Here is a 27,048-nt window from a genome sequence, read left to right as displayed (position 1 = left end):
TCAACACTTGTTCAGTTGGATTCTCCATCCCTGGAAGTGTCCAAGGTCAGGCTGGATAGGACTGGAGCATCCTGGGATATTGGAAGGTGTCCATGCCCATGGCAGGGGGTGGAACTGGATGAGCTATAAGGTCCCTTTCCAAACCAAACCATTCTGGGATTCTTTAGTTATTTTCTTCCCCCACCCACCAAAAATCAAATTTAACCCAAGTCAGACTGCCTGATCACTGCTGAAAATATTTTAAAACAGACCTACTCTGCTCCAGCTGGGACTTTTGGCATAAATAGTGCCTGAATGTCAATCTTTCCACATCAAAACCTTCAGCACCCATCCCTGTGTTACCTCATGGGCTGCAGAGGCTGCAGGGCAGCACAAAGACCCCCAGCCCCCATCTGCTCCAACCCCAAAACCACAAAAACTCATCAAGGGAAACAGGCCAGCAGTTCCCAGCCTCCTGTCTCACCAGCCAGGAGAGATCCAGGAGTTCATACAGTTCCCAGCCTCCACTTCCCAGGAGCTGTTTGTCCTTTTTGTGTCCCCTGCCTTAAAACCAGCAGGTAACTGTGACCCCAGTCCCTGATGGACTTCAGAGTCACAGAATGGGTTGGAAGGGACCTTGAAGATCATCCCATTCCACCTTCCTGCCATGGACAGGGACACCTTTCACTATCCCAGGCTGCTCCAAGCCCCATCCAGCCTGGCCTTGGACACTTCCAGGGATCCAGGGGCAGCCACAGCCTCTCTGGGCACCCTGTGGCAGGGCCTCACCACCCTCACAGGAAAGAATTTATTCTTAATATCTCATCTACATCTGTCCTGGTTTTGTTTAAACCACTCCCCCTTGTCCAGCCACCTCCTTGCAAGGCTTTGCTTTGCTCCAAACCCCTCTCCCTGTGAAACCCCTGCCCTTCTTCCCTTGGAGAGATCAATATCAGGATAAAAGGATCAATATCAGTATAAAACCTTGGCTAATCAAACTGTTTATCCATCACAAGCAGAGTTGCTGTCCAAGGCCCAAACCCATTGGAGCAGAGCTCTGCAAGCCCCTCACAGCCCCAGGGGCTCACCCTTCTCCTTTCATCCCCCTTCTACCACCACAGGGCCTGTTCAGCTGTAAAATAAAACATAATCTAGCTGAAAAGAGCTAAAATTTCAAGCAAAAGCTTAATCCAAGTCACACCCACCCCCATCCCTCCTGTGGGAAGCAAAGGACACAGTAATAAAGAAGATTAAGAAGTGTAATTAAAGAACTTTTTTAGTCTTCACGGTTTTAATTTAAACAGACACATCTACTAAGCTCTCAACATATCTACAGCAGAGTTTACAGCCACTTTGTATCTGTTTTGTTCTCCCCAAATGGCCGAACCTCGAGCCATCATCTTCTTTTTTCCTCAGATTTGTTACTTTGTCGTTGTTGCAGTAAATTCCACGCTGCAGCAGCTGGGATTCTGTACACAGACAGCAAATACCTAACACCAGCACACGACTCCCAGCCCTGGCATTTCAAATTGTACAGGAAAAATAAAATAAAATAAAATAAAAAAAAAACAACCAAGACTGATGCAGCAGCCAAGTCCAAATAGCAGTTCCAGATGCTGGGCCAGCAGTGCACTCATCAGTTGAACAGGCAGTAGTGAACAGACACAGCTCACACAGTGCAGCTGTGACAAAACACAGGCAGTGCTGGCACAAACCTCACCCCTCACACAAGCACAGCACTGCCCAAGGCTTTAGCAAAGCACAATGAGACACCAAAAATGCTGTACAGTGCAATTTTAAATGAGATCCTATGCAACAGGGACAATAGTGCACGTCAAAACCAGCGCCACATTCAAGACTTAATCGATACAATCAAAATATTGAAGGTACATATTTCCCTTATGAAAACTGTGCAAGTTAGTTCCTTTTCCCTTCTTTTTTTTTGGTGAATGGCAGAGTGTCCTCCCCAAATTTTGTGGATTGACCCCTAAAATTTGGAGATGGGGCTTTCTCTCCGTGTCCAGCTTGTTACACAAAGGGTGTGTGCAAAAGAGCAGGAGCGTGGTGGCAGCGAGGGCGTAAGGCAGTGGCACAGGGAGGAGCCAGAGCTGGGCACTGCCCCAGCTCAGGGATTCACAGGGAATCTGCAAACTGGGGCAGGAATCCCCCTCTGAGGGAGCAAACCCATCCCTGGCATTAAATATGTGATTTAACAAGGGAGGCAAGCAGCAAAGCAGAGAACAGGAGAGAGCTGCTGTGAATTTGGAGGCTGGCAGGCACTGGAGTGGAAAAGCTCCAAGGGAATGTGGCAGCAGCGTGGCAGGACAGCTGTCCCTGGAGAACCTGCACCACCTCACATTCTGGCCCCACTGCATCTCCTGCCAGCCCTCCCAGGCCTGTGACACAGAGCCTGTGCAGGGACAAGGTGCTGCAGGGCCCAGGAAATGTGGAATAAATAACCTGCAGGGCCCAGGAAATGTGGAATAAATAACCTGCAGGGGCTGCTCAGAAGGACACCAGCGCTGCCCCAAGGATTCATTCCCAGGATCCACGTTCCCAAGGCACACACACAGAATGCTTGGGTGTGCATTCAACACAAGTGGAGGCTGAAATTGATGCCAGCTCAGAGGGAATGTGCTGCCTTTTGTTGGCTGTCACAGCTGGTTTCCCAATTTCCTCAGAAGCCTGCAGTTTGCAGGAGAGGCTGGAGCAGCCAGGCAATTAGATCCAAAAAAAAAAACCCTCTCTGCTTCTCTATTATTTAGCTCAATCTATAATTACTGTGTTAGGGAATTGCATAACCTTTAGGAGTGTTTTATGTATAGTCTATTACAGGGAAAATAGTGCCTTCTGAATCCTTCCCATCTGGCTGGGGATAATGGATTTCAGACGGAGAAATTCTGAATGGGGTTGGGAAACACCACCCAGGCAGGTGCAGATCCCAAAGACATCATTTCAGGGGGTGTACAATCATTTTAAGGGATTATCTGAGCAACATACCCAGAGGAATCACCAGGTTTGGAGGAGGGAACAGCCCAATTCTGCCTCCCCTGTGCTGCAGAACAGATCCCCAGCCACCCTGAGCAGCATTCCCTGTGTCAGACTGGATCCAGGGAACAAAGCTCCAAACCTAAAAAGAAATTGGCATTGCAAGCAGGGGAAATCACTCTTCTGCCTTAAGTGGGGAGTGTTTTAAAAGGGATCTTATTTTTTAAGCCAGAGGACTTCAGGGATAAGTTGAGCTTAGGCAAGAAGGAAATCATTAAGGAAATAAAGACTGAACAAAAGGCATTAAGGTAGCACTTGACCATTATCACATAATTTTATATCATTTCCTTGGTTATAGAATTTTCTTAGACTGCATTTAGTGGCTACATGATTTTTGCAGGTTCCTGCCCAGCTACTTCTACAAGTACAGATCCTGCATTTTCACACCTATCTATGTGAAGTGGCTTTTAAATAAAGGCAGCTTCATTCCATAAACTTGGAAGCTCAGCAGTTTCCAGAGGCATCCCACCACTGACCTACTGCAGCTCTGTTCACTCCAGCAGAACCAGGCTAACACTAAGCTCTTTTCTGGATAATCCCAGCCACATGTGCTGCTGTTAATTCAACTTTTCCCAGTCCTGTGGAGCTACCCAGGGAATCAAGCTGAAAAAATGCCTCAGGGAGTATTTCAGACCTACCCCTACCTGTCTTTTTAAAGAAGGGAAAAAAAATCACAAAAGAGAACTCTGATTTTATAAAAAGCAGATTGAAGCCACAGAAATGGAAAGAGCAGCTACAAATTACAAAGTTAAATGAGAAAGAGCTTATCCCTAAAGTCTTTAAGCAGTTTTAGCAGCTACAAATCATCTAAACTCTTAGTATTTTTTTTTGTAGTGTGATGGCCCCTTCATCTGCAGCAGATCTGTGAGGTCACCTGAACATCCAGCTTCTGCTTTTGAGGTTTCACGAGATGGGCATAAGAGCACAAGAAGGAAAAGCACATCAGGTGCAACAGAAGTGTTTTGTTGAATTGTAAATAAAGTGTTGCTCTTGCACCCTGGCAATGCTGTGAACCTGGCCAGGTGTCCAAACCCAGCCAGGGGGGTTGGAATTTCCAAGAAGGCAGCTTGGCTCTGGTTTAAAGGACAGCTCTGACCCCTGTTCTGCAAGTGGACACCCCCACCAACTACTAAACCTTTTTGTTCTCCAGGTAGAATAAAAAAAAAGTTTGTTCCTCCTTAGGAGATCATTGTCCACGAGGGACAATCCCACCTGAAGGTCATGGCTTAAACATTAGCAGCAGAATCCCTCCAATTCTGTATTGCACTGAAATGTCTTGCTCTGGTTTGGTATTCAACTTCCTGCTCCCGAGCCAATGCTGAACACAAAAACCCAGGTGTGAGATGTGAAGGCTGCTGAGAGTATTGTGTAGACTGGCAGAACCTGTAATTTGATTTGAACCATTTCTAGATTTCCTAGGAAATTAAAAGAACTAAGCTGCCTTACTTACTCTTTGAGAGAAAAGGTGCTTCCAGACAAAATGCCTTTACCTATCTCTATAGAACTCTGTATTTCAATCCTGTGAGTGTTCAACAAAACCAGAAAAAGTCTAAAATAAAGTGGAGACATCCTGTCTCTTGGCCCATCCTGGTCATCCACACAGTTGGAGGTAAAGAGTTCCAGCTTCTGCTGACACTGTACCCAATTCTGAGACAGAACAGCTGCCAAGAGGGGACATTGTGCCCAGCTGTGTCTTCTGTAAACAAAACAAAAACCCCTCCCCAAAAAGCAGGGAGGTTCATGGAGTGAGGGGTTCAGCAGTGGGAGGGTCAGCTGTACCCAAGGGCTCAGCAGAACATGCACTTTCCATGGTTCCTGAAAGAAAAGGTCTGAGAGACAAAGCCCAGCTCAGGGCTCTTCCCCCTCCTGCACCTCCCCATCCGCCTCCATCTCCGCCAGCTGCCGCCTCAGCACGTTCACCTTGGCCTGCAGCTCCTTGTTGTACTTGATGATGTTGATCCTTTCTTCCTCAGCCTCCTCCAGGAATCTGGAAGGTCTGTTCCAGCGTAGGAAGATACCTGGAAGCCCAGAGATACCCAGGTCACAAGGGGTTCTTGAAACAAGGGGGAGTTTAGGAAGGTTGTTCACATTCCAGCAGCTCTCAAGTCACATTTTCTTCCCTTTCTCTCCCCCTCTAAAGGGCTTCCCTCCCTCCTCTCCAAGCTCACCATCCTGTTACACAAGGTTAATAAAAGAAAAATGAGGAAAAATTCCTTTTTTTTCCTCAGACCACTCCATTTTCAGTCTCCACCCTGCCATGACAGCCTGCTTGTATCATGAACTCTTCAGCACCCAGGGCATGGGGAAAGTTTCTGCAGCAGGGAACTCACTGCACATGGATTCTCCAGAATGGTCAGCAATGAAGTCTGACAAAAAAAAAAATCACAAAAGAGACATTGTATGTAACAGGGAAAGCAAATCTGGCTCACCTTCCCAGAGCTGCAGGCTCTGTGGGGCCACAGAGGGCCAGATGACAAGGCTGTTGGCCTCATAAATAGGGTTCTGGAACCTGCTCAGCTCTTCAGGCCTGTTCACCCAGGACCAGAGGGACATGGTCTTCTGAGGCAGCTTCAGTTTAGCCCTAAGAAACCCACAGGAACAAATCAGTTTTATACACTTGGATCTGTAAGGTTCTTGTTAGAACCACACAGACAAGGCCACAAGTTTTTCCATGTGCTACTCCCCCAGATAATTCAAGTTAATCCCTTCATCATCATGGCACAGGGTGTACACATAAAGCAATTTACTCAGCATGGCTGATTACAAATAGTTCTGAGTAAAAGATGGGGAAATAACCCTTGTAAGATGGCTGCCTGCTGCCCAGGTGAAGAATCAGTCACCTCCCACTGTGGTTTGAGTGTCAGGTTTGGAAAGGGATCAGGCTCTTGTGTTAAGATGGAGCTGGAAGGTGGGGCAGGGCTGCATCAGGGAAGGATGGAAATGGAAATCTTGAGCACATAAAAGCAGTTTCACTGCTGGAATGGGCACGTCTGACAGGTCCCTCTGGTGGCAGGAAGGAACTGAGCACACAGAGCAAGCAGTGCTGTTTTCCTGGGCCCAGCAGTTCCAGGGATCCCTATGCCTCAGATTCCAGCAAATCTCATTCTGCCTGCACTGGCAAATTGCACTGCCAGCCAGGCAGGAGATTCAGCACTCCTGTGAATGCTTCAGACAGCACAAGCTTAACATCAGCCTTAACCCCTGTCTGTGCTCCCAGGCTGACGTGCTCAGATGTGACAGGCAGGTTATTACACATAACATCCAATACTCCTCCAAATTTCAGCTCATTGCCTTCAAGTCTAACTTGGTTTTGCAGATGACTGGTTCAGCAGCCCTGCAGAAGGCAGCAGAGTCTCTTCTACTTTAGCCCAGATTACTTTAAGAACAAAGAGGTTTACAGGAAGCTTTAAATTGCCTTCCTTCTCTGAAGGATCATTTCTGTTTTTCCCTTCCTGTCCAGTCCAGCAGGAGCCCCTCAGCCATGGCCTTACTGGAGCCAGGAGTCCTGAGGGCAGAATTGCCAAGCTCCAAACAGGAATTCAAACCTCCCTGGCAGCTGTGGGCAGCTCCAGTCCTTCACCCTGTTTCTACTCCCAGGGGTGTCTCAGGACCACCAGGCTACAGAGTGACATTCCTCCCTCACAGTTCACATTTTCTTCCTGGTGAGGGACAGAATTGTCAGCTGTGGCCTTTCCCTGCCTCAGCCTCCTCCTCCTCCAGACCTGCAGGGACAAGCCTGCTTCCCACAGCTGTGACTCACACCAAACTCCAGCTGGTTATGCTTTCATGGAAGAGTTTCTGGGTGAGAAATTAAATAAACTGATGGGTGGAGATTTTTGGCCAGGTTGGACGGGGTTTGGAGCAGCCTGGGATAGTGGAAGTTATGTCAAATGGAAGCCCATGGCAAAGGGTTGGAACAAAACGATCTTTAAGGTTTCTTCCAACCCAAACCATTCTATGATTCTGAGACCTTCTTTTAGTCAAACTCAGCCTGATATTTAAAGGATTCAAGTCAAGCATCCTTACCAACCTTTCACTTTCATTGTTCCCCAGGAAGGTCCCAAACTGGGAGGCGTAGGCGTGCTCAAAGAGCAGGATGAGGAAGTGCTCGTTGAACTCGAAGGAGCAGGGGAACTGCCGGTGGATCTGCCACACACATTCCAGAAAGAGCAGGAACACTGGGGCCTCCCACTTCTGCTTGCTGTTGGAATAGGCTGACTGGGCACAGCGCTGCTGGAAAGGGTGGCCAGCCTGCAGGGAATCAGGGAATCATCACACACAAGGAATGGGATGGGAGGACATGTGGAAAAAACACTTCAGAGTGAGTTCTGTCCATGCAACTGCTCAGGACCAAGCTGTTAGAAAGCATTATCCCTCTGCTGCTGGGGCACCTCAAATCTGGGATTCAGGTTTGGGTTCCTCCTGACAAGAAAGACATTGAGGGGCTGGAGAGTGTCCAGAGAAGGGAACAGAGCTGGGGAAGGGGCTGGAGGCACCAGGAGGGGCTGAGGGAGCTGGAAAGGGGCTCATCCTGGAGAAAAGGAGGCTCAGGGGGACCTTGTGGCTCTGCACAACTCCTGACAGGAGGGGACAGCCAGGGGGGTCAGGCTCTGCTCACAGGGAACAGGGACAGGATGAGAGGAAACAGTCTCAAGCTGTACTAGGGGAGGTTTAGATGGGATAATAGAGAAAATTTCTTCATTGAAAAGGGTTGTTCAGCCTCGGGCAATCAGGGAGTCCCCATCCCTGGAGGGATTAAAAAGCCATGTGGATGTGGCACTTGGGGACATGGATAAGTGGTGGCCTTGGCAGTGCTGAGGGACAGTTGGACTTGACAATCTTAAAGGTATTTTCCAGCCTAAATGGTTCTGTGATTCTCTGAGTGATTTCCCTGCCTTTCTCAGGCTGTGTTTGATCAAAGAATGTGAGCAGGAACAAGCTGAGGTGGGTGCACTGGAGGACCAGACTGCCAAGGTACAAAAAGTACAGCTCAGGTTTTGTGGTTTGGTCTGAACAGTTTTCTCTGATATGTTTTCTCTAATGAGATGGAAGAGGTGCAGCCTGCTCCAGTGGAAAGTGTCCCTGCCCACGGCAGGAGGTTGGAATGAGAGGAGCTTAAAGGTCCCATCCAACCCAAACCATTCTTGATAAGAGATGTTCACCCTTAGCACACAGAACAGGCAGTTCCCAAAATCAAAAACCTGCAATGAGAGGCAGAGGCCCCAGCAGTGCCAGAGGACAAATGACTCAGGTAATGATGCCGCTCTTTAGGACAAAGGACACTCACACTCAGCAGGGCTGCAACAAGGCCCAGCCTGCTGGCTGCCTCTCAGGCTATTTCCCAACCCCAGTGTGTGTGGAACTGGCTGTTGTTCTGTCCAGGGAACTGTTGTTCTGTTGTTCCTTACCTGCAGCCACTCCCTCACTACAAGAGCCTCGAAGCCACGGATGGTCCTGCACCTTGGGTCCAGGATGATCTGTGCCAGGGAAGTGACCTGGAGTGTGGAATCAGTTCCTTCACTGCCATGCACTAACACTGAAGCACCTTCCCTGGGAAAGGAAAAGGTGGGAAGGGATAAGAGTATGAATGAGCAGAACCCATCCCAGTGGATGGCAAAACATCCCATGGACACCAGGGCTGAGGATTTTCTGGCTCCTTATCACCACTGCAGCCCCATCCCACATGGATCCCACCTGGATTCCACATGGATCCCACACGGATCCCACCTGGATCCTCATCCACAGCAACCTGAGCTCTGCATCACTAAAAGCTCCATGTCTTGCTGAGCAGTCTGGAACTCCAGATCCTTTCCCACACTGACAGAAGGTGCACAGTGAGAATTCCCTTGTGGCTCTCACTCTTTGGGATTAGCATCCATTTGAGTTACAGCTTGGAAGTGCAACTCATCCCATTCTACCCCTGCCATGGCAGGGACACTTTCCACTATCCCAGATTGCTCCAAGCCCCATCCAATCTGGCATTGGATACTTCCAGGGATTCAGAAGCAGACATAGCTTCTCTGGGCACCCTCTGCCAGGGCCTCACCACTGCTATCTTACAGAGTTTCTCCCTAATATTTAATCTAAACCTTCCTTCCCTACCTCATCTTCACCTATCTCTACACTTATTTTCTAACACTACTTTCCCCTTTTATCCTTTAAGATGTTGGAAGATCTGTCCCAGTCATTCCCTCTCCATGGAAAATACAACAGAACTCTCCTTGTCAGCTCAGCTCTGACCTCCAGGCTCTGAGTGAGACAGGTCAGGCACCTGGAACTGATTTGCCATGGCTCCACATGGTAAACACAAAGAGCAAAGCTGAGGTTAAAAATTATGAAATCAGCCACTGTCCCAACAAGCCAGGAGGGTTTCATCACTGATCTTTCCCATTACATGCTTGCAGGAAAGAATTTCAGATAAAACTATTGATCCAGAGCAATCCTTTCCTGGCACAGCCAGTAATGAAACCAGCACTGTCAGAGCTTTTAAAAAGCACAGAGCTCCCACTTTAATGCAGCACTGCTGTCTCACCACTGAGCCTGCATTTCAGCTGCTTGTGTGCCTGCAGAACACAACCCCAAGCTCCTATGAAAAGCCAGGTTCTCCCTAAATTTTGGGATGGGCTTTTCCCACCCAGAGTCACAGATAAAACCAATTTAGATTCCTGCATCTGGCCTTACAAACCTGGCAGCTGAGAGCAAGCATTGGCTCTGCAGCCAGAGGTGTGAGCATGAGTCAGCTGAGTCAGCAGCATTTGTGAAAGAAATGTCAGGTTAAAAGAGGTCACAAGCACTTAGAAGGGATGAGCAGGATTGCCTGGATAGGGCTGTGGGGATAAAAATATAAGAGGGGAAAAGCACTGGACCAATTCCTGGGGAAAACAAGGAGATTACATTGTTTTAACCTCTGGAAATGAGGTGTGGTATTGGAAATTTGCAGCTGAAAAGAAAAAAGATTTGCTAAAAAAGAAAAAGGCATCTCTGTGTCCCCTTTTCCTTAGACTCATTTTAACCCAAACCTTCAATAAAACTCTCTAAATTAGCTTGGCTGCAACAGACACAGGAATTTACCTTAATCACATGATCCAAAATCATTTCTTAGCCCAGATTTTCTCTCTCCTCCTGATTTATTGGAGGAACATTCCTCCACCATAAGGAAACAGAATCCTCCATGGGTACAAGTGAGCCAGACCACGGCGGGCAGTTATTGACACCGCCAGAGGTATTTAGTGAGCAATCTGTAACCAGTGAATGAGCAACCCAAGACTTTCTGCAGGAGATTTACCTGTCAATGCACTGAGCAGCCAGACAGGCTGCAGTCAGCAGCTCCTTGATGTGAGTGAGCCAGTTGGAAGCTTCCAGTTTACTGAGCCAGCGGTCCATGTTGTGTGACTGGTCATTGCAAGCCTCCACCAGCTTGATGAAGCTCTCCTGCAGGATATGAAACCTTTGGGAAAAGGAAAACATTGTTGAAAGCACAAGAAATAACATAGGAATGAGGACATGGATTATTTAGTGTTTGCATATTGAGTTTATTCATTCCCCTCTCTCTCTGATGCTGTAAAAAATCAGCAACAAATGTAAGTTCCCATAAAATCTTTTGAAGCAAAACCAAACACTTCAAATATTTGCCAGGAAATTCCTTATTTGACTGCTCAAGAGCTGGCCTACAGCTCCAGTAACATTACTTCATGTCTGTGTAGAAGGAGTCCCCAAAATTAAGGCTTTAAGAGAAGTTGAACACCAGACTAAAAGTCTGTTTATTTAACAACTTGTCTCCAAATGACTGAACAATATCAGATGTCCACAGAAAAGCACTGGATCATGGAATGGTTTGGGTTGGAAGGAAACTTAAAGCTCATCTCATTCCGACCCCCCACCATGGGCAGGGACACTTCCACTATCCCAGGTTGCTCCAAGCCCCATCCAACCTGGCCTTGGACACTTCCAGGGATGGAGCAGCCACAGCTTTTCTGGACAAATACTCTGGATAACAGGAGTGTGACAGACACAGAACAAACCCTCTCCTGCAGAAGTTTTCTGGCAAGGTACCTGTTCCTTCCCGTGCCAAGGAGAACACAGGAAGGCTGGAGTGTGGCTGAAGATGGCCAGGAAAAGAAACAGCACAGGGAGATGCCTGATGGCTGAAACCTGCAGCAGGTTGCTCACAACAAGGAACCAAACCAAAAATCCCCTTATCATACACATATTCTGGATTTGCCACAGAAGGAACATGATCCTGTTGCCAGGAGCCAGGGTACACAACTCTTCCTACAGGAGCAAATCCTTTGTGGAGGCATCACTGCTCTGATGACCTCATGCAGCCAAGCCCAGGGGAAAGCCTGATTTCACCCACTGTTATTGTGATATTTTTTGAAAAATCCCTTTGCCAGGACTTCTTCTCCTGGCAAGATAAGAAGCCTCAGCTTCTCCATCTTTTATTGCTTTGGAATGTAATTTAAAGAATTGTTTACCTAGCATGTGAATTGTTTTTAATTAATGGCCAATCACAGCCAGCTGTGTTGGACTCTGAGTCTGTCAGAGGTTTTTAATATCATTCTTTTCTAGCCTCCTGATGTATCTTTTCTCTGTGCTTTTAAGTATAGTTTTAGTATAACATTTTTAATAAAAAATAGTATCATATGAAATATAATATGAAATATAATATAAAATATCATATCATGTCAAATATCATGTCGTGTCAAATATTATGTCATGCCAAATGTCATGTCATGTTGTGTCAAATATCACGTCATGTCATATAATATCATGTCACATCATAAAATATGTCAAATATCATGCCATATCATGTCATGTCAAATATCATGTCATATTAAATATCATGTCCTGTCATATTAAATATCACGTCATGTCAAATATCACGCCATATAATATCATGTCATGTCAAATATCATGTCATGTCATATAATATCATGCCATGTCATATAATATCATGCCATGTCAAATATCATGTCATATAATAGAATGACATGTCAAATATGTCATGTCATGCCAAATATCATGTCATATAATATCATGTCATGTCATATTAAATATCATGTCATGTCAAATATCATGCCATATCGTGTCATGTCAAATATCATGTCATGTCATATCAAATATCATGTCATATATCATTTCATGTCATGTCAAATATCATGTCATTTCATGTCAAATATCATGTCATATCATGCCATGTCATATCAAGTATCATGCCATATCAAATATAATGTCATATAATATCATGTCATATCAAATATCATGTCATATGTCACGTCATGTCATATATGTCATGTCATGTCATATAATATGTCATATATCAAATGTCCTGTGTTAAATGTCATATATCAAACATCAAGTATCATATCATAAAATAATAAATCAGCCTTCTGAGAACTTGGAGTCAATTCTCATCTGTCACCTCGTCCTAAGCCCCTCAGCACCACACCAACCCACCTCTCGATGTACTTGTGGATCCTCCTCCACTGGGGGTAGTGCACCTCCTGCTCAAAGCCGCCTCCCTTGGCCCGGGCCTGCTGGGCCACGTTCAGGGGCCGCGTGTCGATGACGAAGCCGCGGCGGCCGGAGCGCAGCGTGGCGTTGATCAGCTTCTCGTCCTCCTTGCAGCGCCGCCCGTTGGTGCCCGTCAGGGGCTGGCTGCTCCTCAGCATCGCCTGGGGAGACACAGAACCATGCCTGAGGCACTGTGGAGAGAGTTCTGACTGAAAGGCACCACTGAGCTCCAAGCCTTGCCCTGAATCCTTCAGTTCTTTCAAGTTCTGTCACAGACATATTTTATGAAAAATCTTTTTGTTAGGACTTTTTCTCCTAACTATCCTGGCTGTCCTCTCAGCAGCCCTGGGAGGATGAATAGGACTCAACCAAACACAAATCCAAAAAATCCTAGCCTTTTCTTCCATCTCCCACCTAGGCTGAATAGCAATCATTATCATCCACAACCCTAAACTCATCATCCTCAACTTCTAACCAATACGCTATAATAACTGCAACCATTTTCCTCACCTCACCTGTTTCCTCCTGAGAAGCTGAGAGGAAAACTGCAACCGTTTTCCTCATCTCACCCATTTCCTCCTGAGAAGCTGAGAGGCCTCAGGAACAAAATGTAAACAATGGTTATCTGCTGCTGTGGAATGCAACAGGTGCATCTTTGATTGGTCTCATGTGGTTTTTTTCTAATTAATGGCCAATCACAGTCTGGCTGTTTTGGACTCGCTAGTCAGTCACAAGATTTTATTATCATTCCTTTCCTTTTTCCTTTGCTTGCTAGCCTTCTGATGAAATCCTTTCTTCTAATATCTTAGTATAGTTCTAATATATCATTCTCTTTTAATATAATATATATATCATAAAATAATAAATTAGCTTTCTGAAACATGGAGTCAACATTCTTGTCTCTTCCCTCATCCTGGGACCCCTGTGAATCCACCACAAAATTGTATCACTCTCAAGGATTTAAAACTGAATTAGAAATTCTTGAATCCAGCACTCATTTGGCTGGGCAAGATTTAAATGCCAGGCATCATCTTAGAGGCTGTATCCCTCCAGTTATGCCTCAAGGACCATCTTTGTGAACTACTGATCTGCCTTTCTGCTGATGGCTCCTTTACAAACCCTGGCAGTGCTATAAATCCCTGGAAGTGTCACAGCCAGGCTGGAGGGGACCCTGAGCAGCCTGGCCTGGTGAGAGGAATCCCTGCCCATGACAGGGGTTTGGAACTAGATGGTCCCCTAAGGATCCTCCTGACCAAAACCATCCTGTGATTCTATGCAAGTAGCTTTTTCAGGATTTTAATTTTCAAGGTCTATTCCCAACTCTTAAAACACTCAAATTGCTCGTGTGTTAAAGGTGACATTTTTATCCCATGGATGGACTGATCAACCTCAAGTCCACAGACTGCTGAGCGGAGATTTCTCTTTAGCAAATGCCTTTCAATTCAGAAGCACCACAGCAGCTCAAATCACAATGAAAATGTGAGGGCAGCCTGTCAGCAACCCCAGCAACAGCTGAGAGCTCAGAGCCAGGAGGGCAAAGAGAGTGACAGCATTACTGTCACAACTGCAACACTCTGAGCCAAACACTGTTGTACTCCTCACATGAAACATGCACAATGTTGAGAGATAACTGAGCAAAAATCTTCTTTCAATGGTTTTCAGTTGAGCTGAGAAAAGGCAAAAAGCACAACTCATGTGGAGTAGGTGGCTGGCTGCTTTTAAAGCAAAGAAAATCCCAAAGTATTCCTGAGTCAGACTAGACAGCTTCAAATTGAAGGCTTACAAATCTTGGCCACAGGAGGTGAGAAGGCATTGGAGCATTTGAGGAGACTGTATCAAATTTAAAAACTGCAGGTTGGACATCCCAGCACCCTCAGAACCGGTTACATCAGCAAGAGACGCAATTACCCAACACTTTCATACAGTGCATTTCTTAATCACAGTGTATCAGTCACTCCATTAGATTCTGGCTTGTTGAAGTCTGTGCAATACCAAGAATTTGCTGCTCCTGAGTTACCCTGCCAGGCTCAGAGAACAGATTGTTCTGATCCTCCTTGCACAGTCACACAGCAGAAGCAGCCTTGGCTCTGCTGTCACCACTGTGACGAGGGCCCAGTGCTCACAGACAGGACAATGTGGCTCCTGCCATCCTTGCCATGAAAACTCTTGGCAGACACAGCCAGCCAGGGTGCCAGCAGTGGCTTTACAAGGCTCATCTTGTTCTTACTGCTGTAAGCAAATTGCTGCCATGCACATTCCCAACCAAGAAGATTAATGGATATTTCCAGGATGGAGATCACTCATTCCATCACCCAGAACCAGGATCCAGGGGCAGCCACAGCTGCTCTGGGCATCCTGTGCCAGGGCCTCCCCACCCTCACAGGGAAGGATTCCAATATCCCATCCATCCCTGCCCTCTGGCAGTGGGAAGCCATTCCCTGTGTCCTATCCCTCCATGCCTTGTCTCAAGTCCCTCTCCAGCTCTCCTGGATCCCCTTAGGCGCTGGAAGGGGCTCTGAGGTTTTCCTGGAGCCTTCTCTTCAACAGGTGAGCACCCCCAGCTCTCCCAGCCTGGATCCAGAGCAGAGGGGCTCCAGCCCTTGGAGCATCTCCTTAGTCTCCTCTGGACTCTCTCCAGGAGCTCCATGTCCTTATGTTGGGGATCCCAGGCAGGACATCACAGGAGCAAATTGCCCTCCCTTGATCTGCTGGTCCCTCGTTCATTCTCATGGATTTGTCGCATCTGTGTTCTGCTTGTCCCACAGAAAATATTTATGTTTGTATAACTAATTCCAGGGAAGCACCCACCTCCACACAGCCTTTCTGATTCCAGGTGGCCAAAGGAAACAACTTCCACAAAAATATTTCAGTGAAATATGTGCCCTCAGAAGATCTGGACTACAGAAACTGGGGCAGCACTGGTTTAACCTGAACCCCTGAAGGCACCTGTGAGCCCAGATGTTGTGTTTTCATTGTCACACCAGCAAGAGACCAGGGGAAAAAACCCCAACATTCCCTGAGGAAGCCAGCAAATAAACCAGCAGCTCTGTTACTTTCACAGCATGAAACCAACAGATTCCCACACTTCCTTCAGGCAGAAGCACCCCTCAAACCCAGCTCACCATCCCATTTTTCTTGTGGTAGTAGCTCAGCACCGGGAAGCGGCCGCCGTAGCGGAACAGGGCGACTTTGCGGAGCGCTTCGTCATCGATGGATTTGGGGACAATGACAACTGGAGGGTAGGAGGGACACACAGAGAAGTCCTTGTTCACACAGCTCAGACGCCATTCATTGGTCTGAAAAACACCAGAACAGCTTTGGGTCAGAAAAGGCATTATATGGGAGAGGTAACAGGAAAGAAAGACTTCCATGCACAGGATGAAGCACACAGACAGAGTCGTGTTTGTGATCTGTTCCATTTGCACCACAAGTTGTACCAATAATTTTTCCAGTACATCCCTTGGTGCTCTCTGCAATCATCTCCTTGCAGCAGCTCCCAGAAGTTCATTCCCCAGAGAGCAGATAAAGCTTGGAAGCAATGGAAGAATGAACAAGTTCCCCTCTTTGGTTTATCACACCCTGAAACAGCACAAAATAAGCCCATGTGGGCAGATATGGGTGATTGTGGCTTTAAATTGTTTCATAGGCACAGCAGACAGCAATGGGAGACCCCACAGAGAAATGTAGTCCTACAAGAGTGGGAAAAAAGTTCATTTACATACAGGCAATATGGGCCCAACCCTCCATCTGTGCTGAAAGAAATGCTCACAAGACAAAGGTGGCCAAGAAAGGCAAAGAACCTCCACGCACTCCAGATGCTGAAGGTTAAAAATTCAATTTAAACATCTCCAGCTTTTCTGTGGTTTCAGCTACAGTTCTTCCTCCTAAAGCACCTTCTGGAAGGGGCCCAGCAGCCAAGCACGGAGGGCACATCAGGAGCTCTGTGATGTAACTGCTCCAAATCCTGGGAAAGAAGTGCTGAGTGTGGCACCTCACAGGCACTTGGCATGAGAATTCCAGCTACCTGATACCCAGGGTCACCCACAGGCCTTGGCTCCAGCTCAGGGAAAAAGGTCAATGAGGAGCTTCTGCAGCAGGGAGAGACCTCAGAGATCCATCAAACCTCTGCTCATAGGAGTTCAAGGAAAGTTTGAGGCAGACAAAAATGCAGAGGGATAAGGCAGGCAGGACAAAGTGAGAGAAGAGCAAAACAGCTAAATTAGGCTGTGAGAAAACACACAAAATCCACATCAATTCAGGTCTGCTGATTTAACATGAATAAACTGCACATCTCTGATCAGAACTCCTTTCTTCCAGATCCTTACTACCCCTTGCCACCTGATTGCTACCTGCTTATAAAAATGCACCTGACTGGCTCACTGGTCCAGTGGAAAATGGGGATCAATTCAGGAATGTCTTCTGGCAATGAAGCCTTTGCATCAGCTGAACAAGCTGATCTATCTCACAACACTATTTCAGCAGAAGCAGCTCCAAGGCATGGGATGTGTGCCTTAGGAGACAGGAAAATTGTCCTTTTTGGTGGCAGCCTAAAAAAGCTGCTGAGAAAAAATAAATATCAGCATCAAGAGCAGTAATTGCTGCCTTTTTGCAGTAGCCCAGCTGGACAGTCTTGCATCAACCATGCTATAACCTTATTTCATTATTCATTAGCCTCAAAACAGCTCCTCTGAACAGCTCCATTTCATAAAAAGCAGAGCTTCTCCCAGATGCAAAGTCAAATTGCCTCTGGCCATCGTGTTATGAGCAGAGATGAAAACTTCTGAGACACAAAAGGATGGGGCTGGTCACAGCTCCAGCTTTTAATGCACCAGCAATGGGATTTTTATCAGGGTTTTTGGGGTGTCTGTTGGGTGTGCAGTTTGATTACCATGAAACAAAACATGCATGGATCAGGAATATCAAATTGATAAAAACCTCACCATGACACAGGATGTTGAGAAGGCAAAACCAAAACTCTGGGGAACTTGTGGGAGACTGGCTGTCCCTGGCACCACCAGTATGGAAAGGAATGGAGGAGCAGCACCTGATTTATCCCCACTCTGGTAATTTAACCCTGCTCTCCCCCCCATTTACAGCAGACACAGAGATCCTGTTATGTCATCCTGGTGTAATTTCCACGACAAGGAGGAGGAGCCTGGCAGCACTTGGCACCATTTGTCTTCCCTCCAACAGCTCCTGCTGCAGAGATCCCATTAACCTCTGTACTGCCAGTCCAGATTGCCCAAATCAACTCCTTTAGCTTTGGCCTGGCTGGAATTTGGAAGGAAAAAGGGTCATCAGTAACTGGAAGAGTGAGGCAGCAGCAGAGGAAGCAGAAGGACTGCAGGGAAAGGGATGAGCTCACTTTCAACCAGGTAATTGTGCTGTGTGAAACTCAGGGAGTGCAAAGTGAACCCTTAATTTCCCCAGAAAGACATCCGAGCTTTTAGGAATCAAGAAAAGTTAAGGATAAAAGCAGCAAAAGGATGAGGGCTGAACAGAAAGGAGAGAGAATTTCAGAGGACAACAAGAAAGCAGCAATTTTTAAACCTAGTGCAGGATCAACTCTTGGATTCCTACTTTTCTTGTCCGAATATTTGTTTATAGAGACATTGATTCCCAAAAGTCCAAGCTACCATTCCTCCTAAACTGAAAATTGCCAGGAGAGGTCGTTTTCCACAAAACATTGGGAAACAAGTCAAGCTCTATCAAAAGGCCTTAAAAAAAAGTCCACAACCCAGCATGGATCTTGGGAGATCCTGCAAAGCAGCAAAGCCAGAGGCTTTCCCAAGGAACAAGCCCTGCTGGGATCAGACTGTACATGGACAAGGAGCAGGACAAATGTAAAGATTGATGCTTGTCTGAGAAGAGCAAAATATGGTTCACAATTACCATTTGACCTGAGCCCAAACCCAGAAAATTCTGATTTCTAAAAGGAGCTCTGACACAAAGATGAAGCACAACTGAGTTGTTCAGAATCCTGAGATCTTTCCTTCTAAAAGAAAAGAGAGAAAAAAGGGAGGGGAAAAGGAAAAAAAAAGAGAGAAAAAGAGAGGGAAAGAAAGAGAAAAAGGAGGTGAAGTAAAAAAATGGAGAAAAAGGGGGGAAAGTAAAAAAAATAGGAAAAGAGGAAAGAAAATAGAAAAAAAGGGGGAAAAGAAAAACGAGAGTAAGAGGTAATGAAAAAAACAGAAGAGGAAAAGAAAAGAGGGAAAAATAAAAGGGAAAAAGAGGCAAAGAATAGAAGAATGAAGCAAGTGATTTTCTTGGCAATAAAATACCTTTATGTTAATTATACTGGCAGTGTAGAAACTTCTCAGCCTCTTCACTTCATTTCAGAAAACTAAATTTGGAAGAAAAATTTTTGAATTTCCAGAGTTAGTCTGCAGCATCGTGCAGCTCTGGAATTTGGCAGAAGAGAAACCTTTTGGCTCTCCTCTGAGTGCTCAGAGGAAATCTGAACCCCTGCACATACTCTGAATTCCATTCACCCCTCACTGTGCAGGAAGAACACAAAACACATGCTATATAATCTAAATATTTAATATTTACCTAACTTTTAAAAACAGTATTAACTGTTACACTGCACTTTGCTATTAGAGAGTGTTGAAAACAACTCTCCTGTACCAGATAAACGTGGAATTAATAAATTACTAGAAATTAATAAATTACACAGAGCTGTAGGGTGAATGAAATAGTTTTTGACTTGTTATCCTACTGGGGAAGGTACAGATCCAGATGGATGATTTAGCAGAGGCAGGAACCTTTGGAATTCTTCTCATCTGACTTCTGGGAGAAAGATTTAAATCAGCCATGTCCTTGCTCCAGCCTGTCACATAAAGCAGTGTCTTTCCAGAACAAGAATTATTTGGTCAGTGAGACATTTATCTGTTGTTCAGGAGATGTAAATCATTGGAAGGTGGTTTTTGACACCATTCTATTCAAAATCTGAAGTTTTGGGTTAAAAGCCAAGAATTAATTAATCAACATCTGTCAGACATGGAGATTTTAAAGGAATGAATGATTGCCCTGGAAATGTGGTGCTAAACAGTAATGAGGTTTTTAAATGTAATTCTTACACAGAGAATATGTTCAGAAAGGCAAGAGTTTGACAAATGAAGATTTAAATCCCTGAAAAAACAAGGAAAAAGAGCACATCAATGGATCCACGTGCTGGATATGATAACAGTTGGTCTGTCTTTGGATGGCAGAGGAAGATAAGACACATGAGAGTGCTCTAATTATGAGACAAAAATAGCAAGGCCTCTGAACCCCTTTAATGTTCTTTAATTTTCTGGTGATTTCATCAACTGAATTTGGTCAAGCTGATCACATTATTCAGTTGTTACTCATAGCCAGGAAATGACACAGGCTGCAGACAAGCTGGGCTGCAGAGAGGGGAAAAAAAATAAATAAAATAAAATCAATGCTCTTGGATGCTGCACTAATGGATGTGGGCTCAGAAACCTGAGCTGCTGGAGCAAGAGCACAGACTGGATGTGAAACAAAGACCTGGAACACAGAGATGCAAACCCAAGGAATTATTAAAACAGGTTCCTGCACCCAAGATAGTTCCCACTCTAGCAAATTCAGCATCCTAAAAGGAAATTTGAGTAAGAAAAACAACAGGCAATGCCACAAGAACAATTCCTACCCAAAACAAAATCAATGCGCTCAGCAGCACCTGGAAAAAGAGAACTGGAAGTTTCCTGCTTTTTGAACCTCAAGAATATTTCTCCAGCATCAATTAAAGGAAAAAATGTTTCAAACTGGGCATCTTCATTGTCATCCTCCTAAAGAGCAATTTTTTTAAACCAATATAATTTCAATGAAGGGTCTGACAAAGATTCATCTCATTCTACTCCAGATCAAAATTAAGAACAACGAAGCCAGGACAAAGGATTTCAATTTGTTCTTCCAATTAGAGAACCATCCCCAAAGGCCAAAAACATTTCCTACCTTTGTGATTTCCTTGAAAAAGGCCTCAAACCTCCACTTGTACAAGAAGAAGGAGCAAACAAATGTCTGATGTTACAGAGGGAATATTTCAACAACACTCACTTCTCACCCAGGCACCAAATGGATTTTTAACCATCTGGGATTTCCAGTCCAGTCACTACTGGGTGAAACAGTTCAGAGAATGTGCCTGGGAAATCCCTCAAATCCCACTCACCACTGAACTGAGGTGCTCAAACTCCTGTTCCAGCAGAAAGGAGGACCATCCATCCTCCAGGACCTCGAACATGGGCCGGTAGAAGAAGGGATACATGAGGGTGACTGAATCCAGTGTGGAAAGTGCCTGTGGGGACAAGAGAAATCATGGAATCACAGGTGGGGGTGGAAGGAACCTTAAAGCTCATCCCATTCCACCCCTGCCATGGGTAGGGACACCTTTCACTACCTCAGGCTGCTCCAAACCCCATCCAGTCTGGCTTTGAAAACTTCCAGGGATGGACAGTCCAAAACCTCTGGGAAACACCCCACAACCCCCCAGTATGTGAAATATTCCAGATTCTTCTTTGCCTTTCAAAACATGAAAACCTAACTGGAAAAAATAAAGCTCTTAAGGCTGAGGTGAGCTCAAGACCTGCAGGTTTTCTGGGTGATGGGAGCTGCTCACCTCAATGGAGCTGGCAATGTTCAGACACTCCTCCATCCCTGGGATGTCCAGCTGGATAATCCTCAGGTCTTTGCATTTTATCACAATGGTGCCCAAGGAGCCCACGAACCTACAGCAAGACAGGAAAAAAGACTCCCATAAAAAACAGGATCCTCTAAGGCAGGAGAGGTGGCACAGCTATTCCCACGAGGCAAATCTCCATGAGGGGCAATTTGTCTGCAGGGGAACCTTTCAGGAAAATAAAGAAACAAATACAACTTGTTATTTGCTGTTTGCAAGGTTGGTTTTATTTTCTTTTATTCCACCATTTAGCTGTGGCAGGGAGTGGAGGTGTTACATCACAAATATCACACTGCTGGGAGCGGGGGGAGACCCTAGCACAGGGTGCCAGAGAAGCTGTGGCATCCCCTGGATCCCTGCAAGTGCCCAAGGCCAGGGTGGGGACTGAGCATGGGAAGAAATTCCCTGAGTTTTCCACCTCTCTGCTCCTTTCCTCTCTCAGAAATACAGAAGGAAATCAGGAACAAATTTAATCAGCAACAGACTTCATCAGCACCCAGCAACTCCCCCATCATCCCAGGCTCTGTGCTTTTTTTAATCACTTATTTCTTGCTGGTAGAAAGGAACTCTGTTCTACCAGACTTTCTTAAAAGCCTTTAAAAACAGGGGAAGGATTTTGTAATTAATATAAAAATGAAGTATTATCATCAAAAAGGACCAAGGTGAGGGAGCAGAAGACAATGACCAGGTGAGATGGGGCAGACACTGAGTGAGGGGCAATGGTGCAGGTAAAGCAGAAATGAGGGGGAAAGAGAAATTTCTGAACTCTGTATTTTAAAGGGGATGGGCAAGAAAAAAATCTGGAGCTCTGCAGCTAGAGCTGACCTGTAGCACAAAAAGCACATTGCTAAAGGGTTATTGATTCCCATAATCAGCTGGAAGAGTAAGGGATGATGCTGCTGAGCAGCAGGAGAAGATCTGGGGCTGAGCAAGTCAGAGCCCAATTCTGCCACCAGTTTTGGAGGGTGACACAAGGCAAAGCCCTCCAGCAGTGCTCTGACATCCCTCTCTGTGCACAGTGCATCTTTATGAAGTGCTTCAAGGGTGGATGAATCCACTGAGCAATGAACACAGAGCAAAAAAGGTTAAACACAAAAATTCTGACTCTCTACAGGACCAAAAAAAACCAATCTTTGGGATGCAACATCAAACATGGATGTCCAAACAGAAAGGGAACCCTGGGCCCTGAGAGGATCACTCAGGCTGGAAAAGGATCATTGAGTCTATGGGGACTTTTGGAAGGAATTTTGAATGAGTTAAAGATGGGACCTCTGGGTTGTTTTTGATGATGTGATTTATTGTTCTCATCTTCTACAAAGGGTGAGCTCAGCTCACATCTTCACTGCATGGTTCAGAACAAGACTCTTAGTTACAAGACCTTTTAAGGATTTATTGAGCAATAAAACACTGCCAAGAAGGATATTTATGGTTTTGACCCAATCCTTAAATATTTCATCTTATGGACTCATGCTACAGTGGAATTTTTCTTAGCCAATCATGTTCTGACTTACAAACCTACAGTGCTGCTTTTTAAACTCCTTGTTTACCTCAGTAACTACTTTTATTTTTCTATGTCTTAAACTCTAAAATTTTAAAATTTCTTCTTCTTAGCTTAACATGTCTCTGCTTTAAACTGCAAATCCACATTCTTGCTTCCAGCACCTCATTTTCAGAGCCTTTCCCAAGGTCTCAGATCAAATCCTGGGTTTAACTCCATGCTTTGACTTACAGACTCAAAGTTCTGAGAATTCCCTGCATTTTGGATTCCAGAGTCCAACCTTGTCACCAGCCCAGAGCTCTGAGTGCCACATCCAGCCCTTCCTGGGACACCTCCAGGGGTGGGCACTCCAACCCTCCCTGGGTATTCCAAGGGTTTAATTTCCCTTTCTGTGGAGAAATTCCTCATGATGCCCAACCTGAACCTCCCCTGGCACAGCTGAAGGCAAAGTCTGTGTCCAGAGCATCCTCCCTGCTCTCCACACCAGGATTTGGGACAGCTGAGGTGCCAGCCAGCCCTTCCCACCCACAAGGGGTGGGAGAAGGGATATCCCCAGCCAGGGGCTGTGCACAAATCACAAATGGGATGGGACTGTTAGGAACGTGCCTTGAGCTGTTTTATTTTTCAGCATCAGTCCCATCCATGGTTATGACAGTGGGAAGATGCCAGCAGCTCACATCCCAGGCAGCAGACAAAAATTTAATGTTACAACCTAATTTAAAAGTTTTTTTTGACCAATCCCACAAAGCAAAAGCACATTGGCAGTAGTTCTATCCATTGTTTTACCTTTGGTTAAACAGGGCTTGCTTATTTTGAAACAATTCCTGCTTGTAATCCTTAAAACACAGGGCACAGAACTCCACTATTAAGCTTAAAACTTCTTAAATAAACTTTTCTCGGTTAAGGAGTTATTTTAGACAAGTGTTAATACACAGGCCATTATTCTATTAGTTTTACTTTTCTACTTCTTACATAATTTTTCTGCTGACCAATCTCATGGCTACTGCTCAGCTTTGATCAGAGTTCTGCTGTCTCTGAGCTGCCTTTTGCAACTTTGCCAAATCCCTCTGATTTTATGGATTCCCACTCTTTGAGCCATTTTATTTTCCAGCATCAGTCTCATTCCATGGTTATGACAATGGGAAGATGCCATCACTTCACACCTTAGGCAGCAGACAAAGAATTTAATATTACAACTTACTTTAAAGTTTTTTGAGCAATCACACAAAGCAAAAGCACATTGACAGTAGTTCTATCCAACCACTATCAACACAGATACCTTTGGTTAAAACAATGAATTATTGTGCTTATTTTGAATAAAATATCTGCTTGTAAGCCTTAAAACACAATGCACAGAGCTCCTAATTACTAAGCTTAAAACTTCCTAATATCTCACTAGATAAACTTTCCTGTAGCTTAGAGAGTTATTCTAGACAAGCATTAATACACAAACCATTGTTCTATTTGTTATTTTCTACATTTTACATAATTTTTCTGCTCACCAATCTCATGGCTGCTGCTCAGCTCTGATCCCAGTTCTGCTGTCTCCGAGGCTGCTTTTTGCAGCTTTCCCAAATGTGCTAATCACTTGTTTTGAAAATTTTAAAAGTTTAATACCATTAGAGTAATAATAATTTGGACAATTGAATTAGGACAATATGAGAGAATACAAACAAAGAGTTATGGATGTCTGGGTACCTTTTCTGGGCAGCACAAGCCTGAAAAAGGACACATATTAACAAAGGATTAACCCTTAAATACAACAGCCTGTTGCATATTCATACACCTCATACGTGATGCATAAATTCCATTCAAACACAGGATTCTGTCTGGTCATCCTCAACTTCTTCCTCTGAGTCCTGACAGCGCCTTTGAGATGGGAAGAAGTTCATTTCTTCTGATAAGAGGGTGATAAATTCTTTTTCTCTGAAAGATTTAAGCGTCCAGTGGCTGCTATCTCGCTGCGAGTCCTTTCTTTAAAAAAAGTATCCCACATAGCACAGTTTCTATTTTAACATTTTGTTATAACCTAAAACTCTATTTACCACAGTACTTAAGAGAATGAATCCAGCATTATTTTCTAACAAACACATATAATAATCATTTTAGTATTTGTGAAAAGCCAATCATAAAATACATGCATTTTACACACTCAGCTTCTTCTTTTGAATCCTGGCAGCGCCTTCGAGGTGGGAAGAAGTTCATTTCTTCTGATAAGAGGGCAATAAATTCTTTTTCTCTGAAAGATTCAGGTGTCCTGTGGCTGCTATCTCGCTGCAAGTCTTTTCTTTAAAAAAAACTATCCTACACAGCACAGTTTCTATTTTAACATTTTGTTATAACCTAAAACTCCATTTACCACACTACTTAAGAGAATTAATACAGCATTCCTTTCTAACACAACACATATAACATTCATTTGAATATTTGCGAAAAGCCAATAATAAAATACGCATTTTTCACACAAACACCTCTGATTTTGAGGACTCCCAGCAGGGAAGCGTCTCCCACCTTTTCTCGATGGAGTCGATGTTGGAGTGCAGCAGCCACAGCTCCTCGGCGTTGTCGCGCCGCCGTGACGAGAAGATGAGGTGGTGCCCGGTCAGGCACAGCGTGCCCTCCACGGCCGGGTGGAACGGGCGGTGCAGCACCACGTTATCCGCCCGGGGCGTCTTGATCAGCTCGGCGAACTCCATCCCGGGCGGGGACGGCGGGGGAAACTCAACTCACTGGGAAAATTCACCGGGGAAACGGGGGGAGCTTCGGCAACACCGGCAGGAGGCCGGGAAAGCCGCGGAGGGCGTGCGCGGGGCCACCCGGGCAGGTGGGGGCATCACCCGCGGTGGCGGCGGCGGCTCCGCGGGCACCGGGAGGGAACCGCACCGGGCCCGCCGTTCTCCCGCACCGGGCCCGCCGTTCTCCCGCAGGGCCGGACCGGGGCTGTGGGGTGGGCGGTACGGAGGGGAGGACGCGGGCAGAGGCTCGGTGCTGCTCGGGGAGGGTCAGGGAGCCGCGGGCCCCCCGAGATTCCCGGGATTCCCGGGAGCCGCCGGCGGAGCGGGATGAGCGGGATGGGCCGGAAGCACCTCCCGCGTCACGTGACGCGCACCGGGACCAATCCGCGCTCGGGATCCTCACGGAGGCGGCGAGGCGCGGAAAGGGTCCGGGCGCGCGGCACGGCCCCGGCACAAACGTTCCGCGGGAATTGATGGATGGGCGGGGACGGGGAGGGCCCAACGGGGAAGGGGCGGGGCCATGGGCGGGGCTTGGGGAAAGTGGGCGGGAAAGGGAACGGGAACGGGAATGGAGCAGGAATGGGAACGGAACAGACAGGGATTGCGAATGCAGCGGGAATGGGAAGGGGAACGGGAACGGGAACGGGGACGGGGACGGGAATGGAGCAGGAATGGGAACGGAACAGACAGGGATTGCGAATGCAGCGGGAATGGGAAGGGGAACGGGAACGGGAACGGAGCAGGAATGGGAACGGGAACAGACAGGGATTGCGAATGCAGCGGGAATGGGAACGGGGACGGGAACGGGAACGGGAACGGGAATGGGAATGGAGCAGGAATGGGAACGGGAACAGACAGGGATTGCGAATGCAGCGGGAATGGGAACGGGAACAGGCAGGGATTGGGAATGGAGCAGGAACGGGAGCGGGAACAGGAAAGGGAACAGTCAGAGATTAGGAATGGAGCCGAAATGGAGCGGGAATGGGAACAGGAATGGGAGCGGGCAGAAACTGGGAATGGGAGGGGGAATGGAGCGGGAATGGGAATGGGAACAGGCAGGGATTGCGAATGGGGTGGGAATGGGAACAGGAACGGGAACAGGCAGGGATTGGGAATGGAGAGGGGATGGGAACAGGAATGGGAGCGGGAATGGGAACAGGCAGGGATTGGGAATGGAGTGGGAATGGGAACGGGAATGGGAGTGGGCAGGCATTGGGAATGGGAACGGGAATGGGAGCGGGAATGGAGCAGGTAGGGATTGGGAACGGGAATGGGATTTGGCAGACATTGGGAATGGAGGGGGAATGGGAATGGAAATGGAAGCAGCCAGGGATTTGGAATGGAGCGGGAATGGGAGTGGGCAGACATTGGGAATGGGAACAGGAATGGCGCGGGAATGGAAACGGGAACAGGCAGGGATTGGGAATGGGAACGGGAATGGGAACGGGAATGGGAGTGGGCAGGGATTGGGGATGGAGGGCAAATGGGAACAGAGAGGGAATGGAGCCGGTAGAGAGAGAGTGGAGCGGGCAACGGTTGGGAAGGGAACGGGCAGGGATTGGGAATGGAGGGGGAACGGAGCCGGCAGGGATTGT

The 27,048-nt window shown here is 46.3% G+C and overlaps 1 protein-coding gene across 2 annotated transcripts; it reads right to left on the bottom strand.

Annotated features, from left to right (window-relative positions):
- Positions 1-1,251: 1,251 nt before the first annotated feature.
- Positions 1,252-25,797, bottom strand: MTMR9 (myotubularin related protein 9). Of its 2 annotated transcripts, XR_009114282.1 has the most exons (11): positions 25,230-25,797; positions 21,161-21,269; positions 20,714-20,839; positions 15,663-15,836; positions 12,484-12,701; positions 10,313-10,474; positions 8,436-8,577; positions 7,058-7,278; positions 5,457-5,608; positions 2,472-5,045; positions 1,252-2,439 (listed from the first exon to the last, which is right to left on the bottom strand). XR_009114282.1 is itself a non-coding variant. In XM_058021078.1 (10 exons), exons 1-10 carry the CDS (start codon positions 25,412-25,414, stop codon positions 4,876-4,878), a joined length of 1,659 nt encoding a protein of 552 aa, XP_057877061.1. In that variant the 5' UTR covers positions 25,415-25,797; the 3' UTR covers positions 1,252-4,875. The 2 variants fall into 2 exon arrangements, 1 of the variants encoding a protein (XP_057877061.1); XM_058021078.1 differs by having other exon boundaries at positions 1,252-5,045.
- Positions 25,798-27,048: the final 1,251 nt, after the last annotated feature.

This window comes from Melospiza georgiana, chromosome 3 (genome assembly GCF_028018845.1).
Source record: "Melospiza georgiana isolate bMelGeo1 chromosome 3, bMelGeo1.pri, whole genome shotgun sequence".
Taxonomy (NCBI): Eukaryota; Metazoa; Chordata; class Aves; order Passeriformes; family Passerellidae; genus Melospiza; species Melospiza georgiana.
This window is presented reverse-complemented; position numbering and strand designations above follow the sequence as displayed.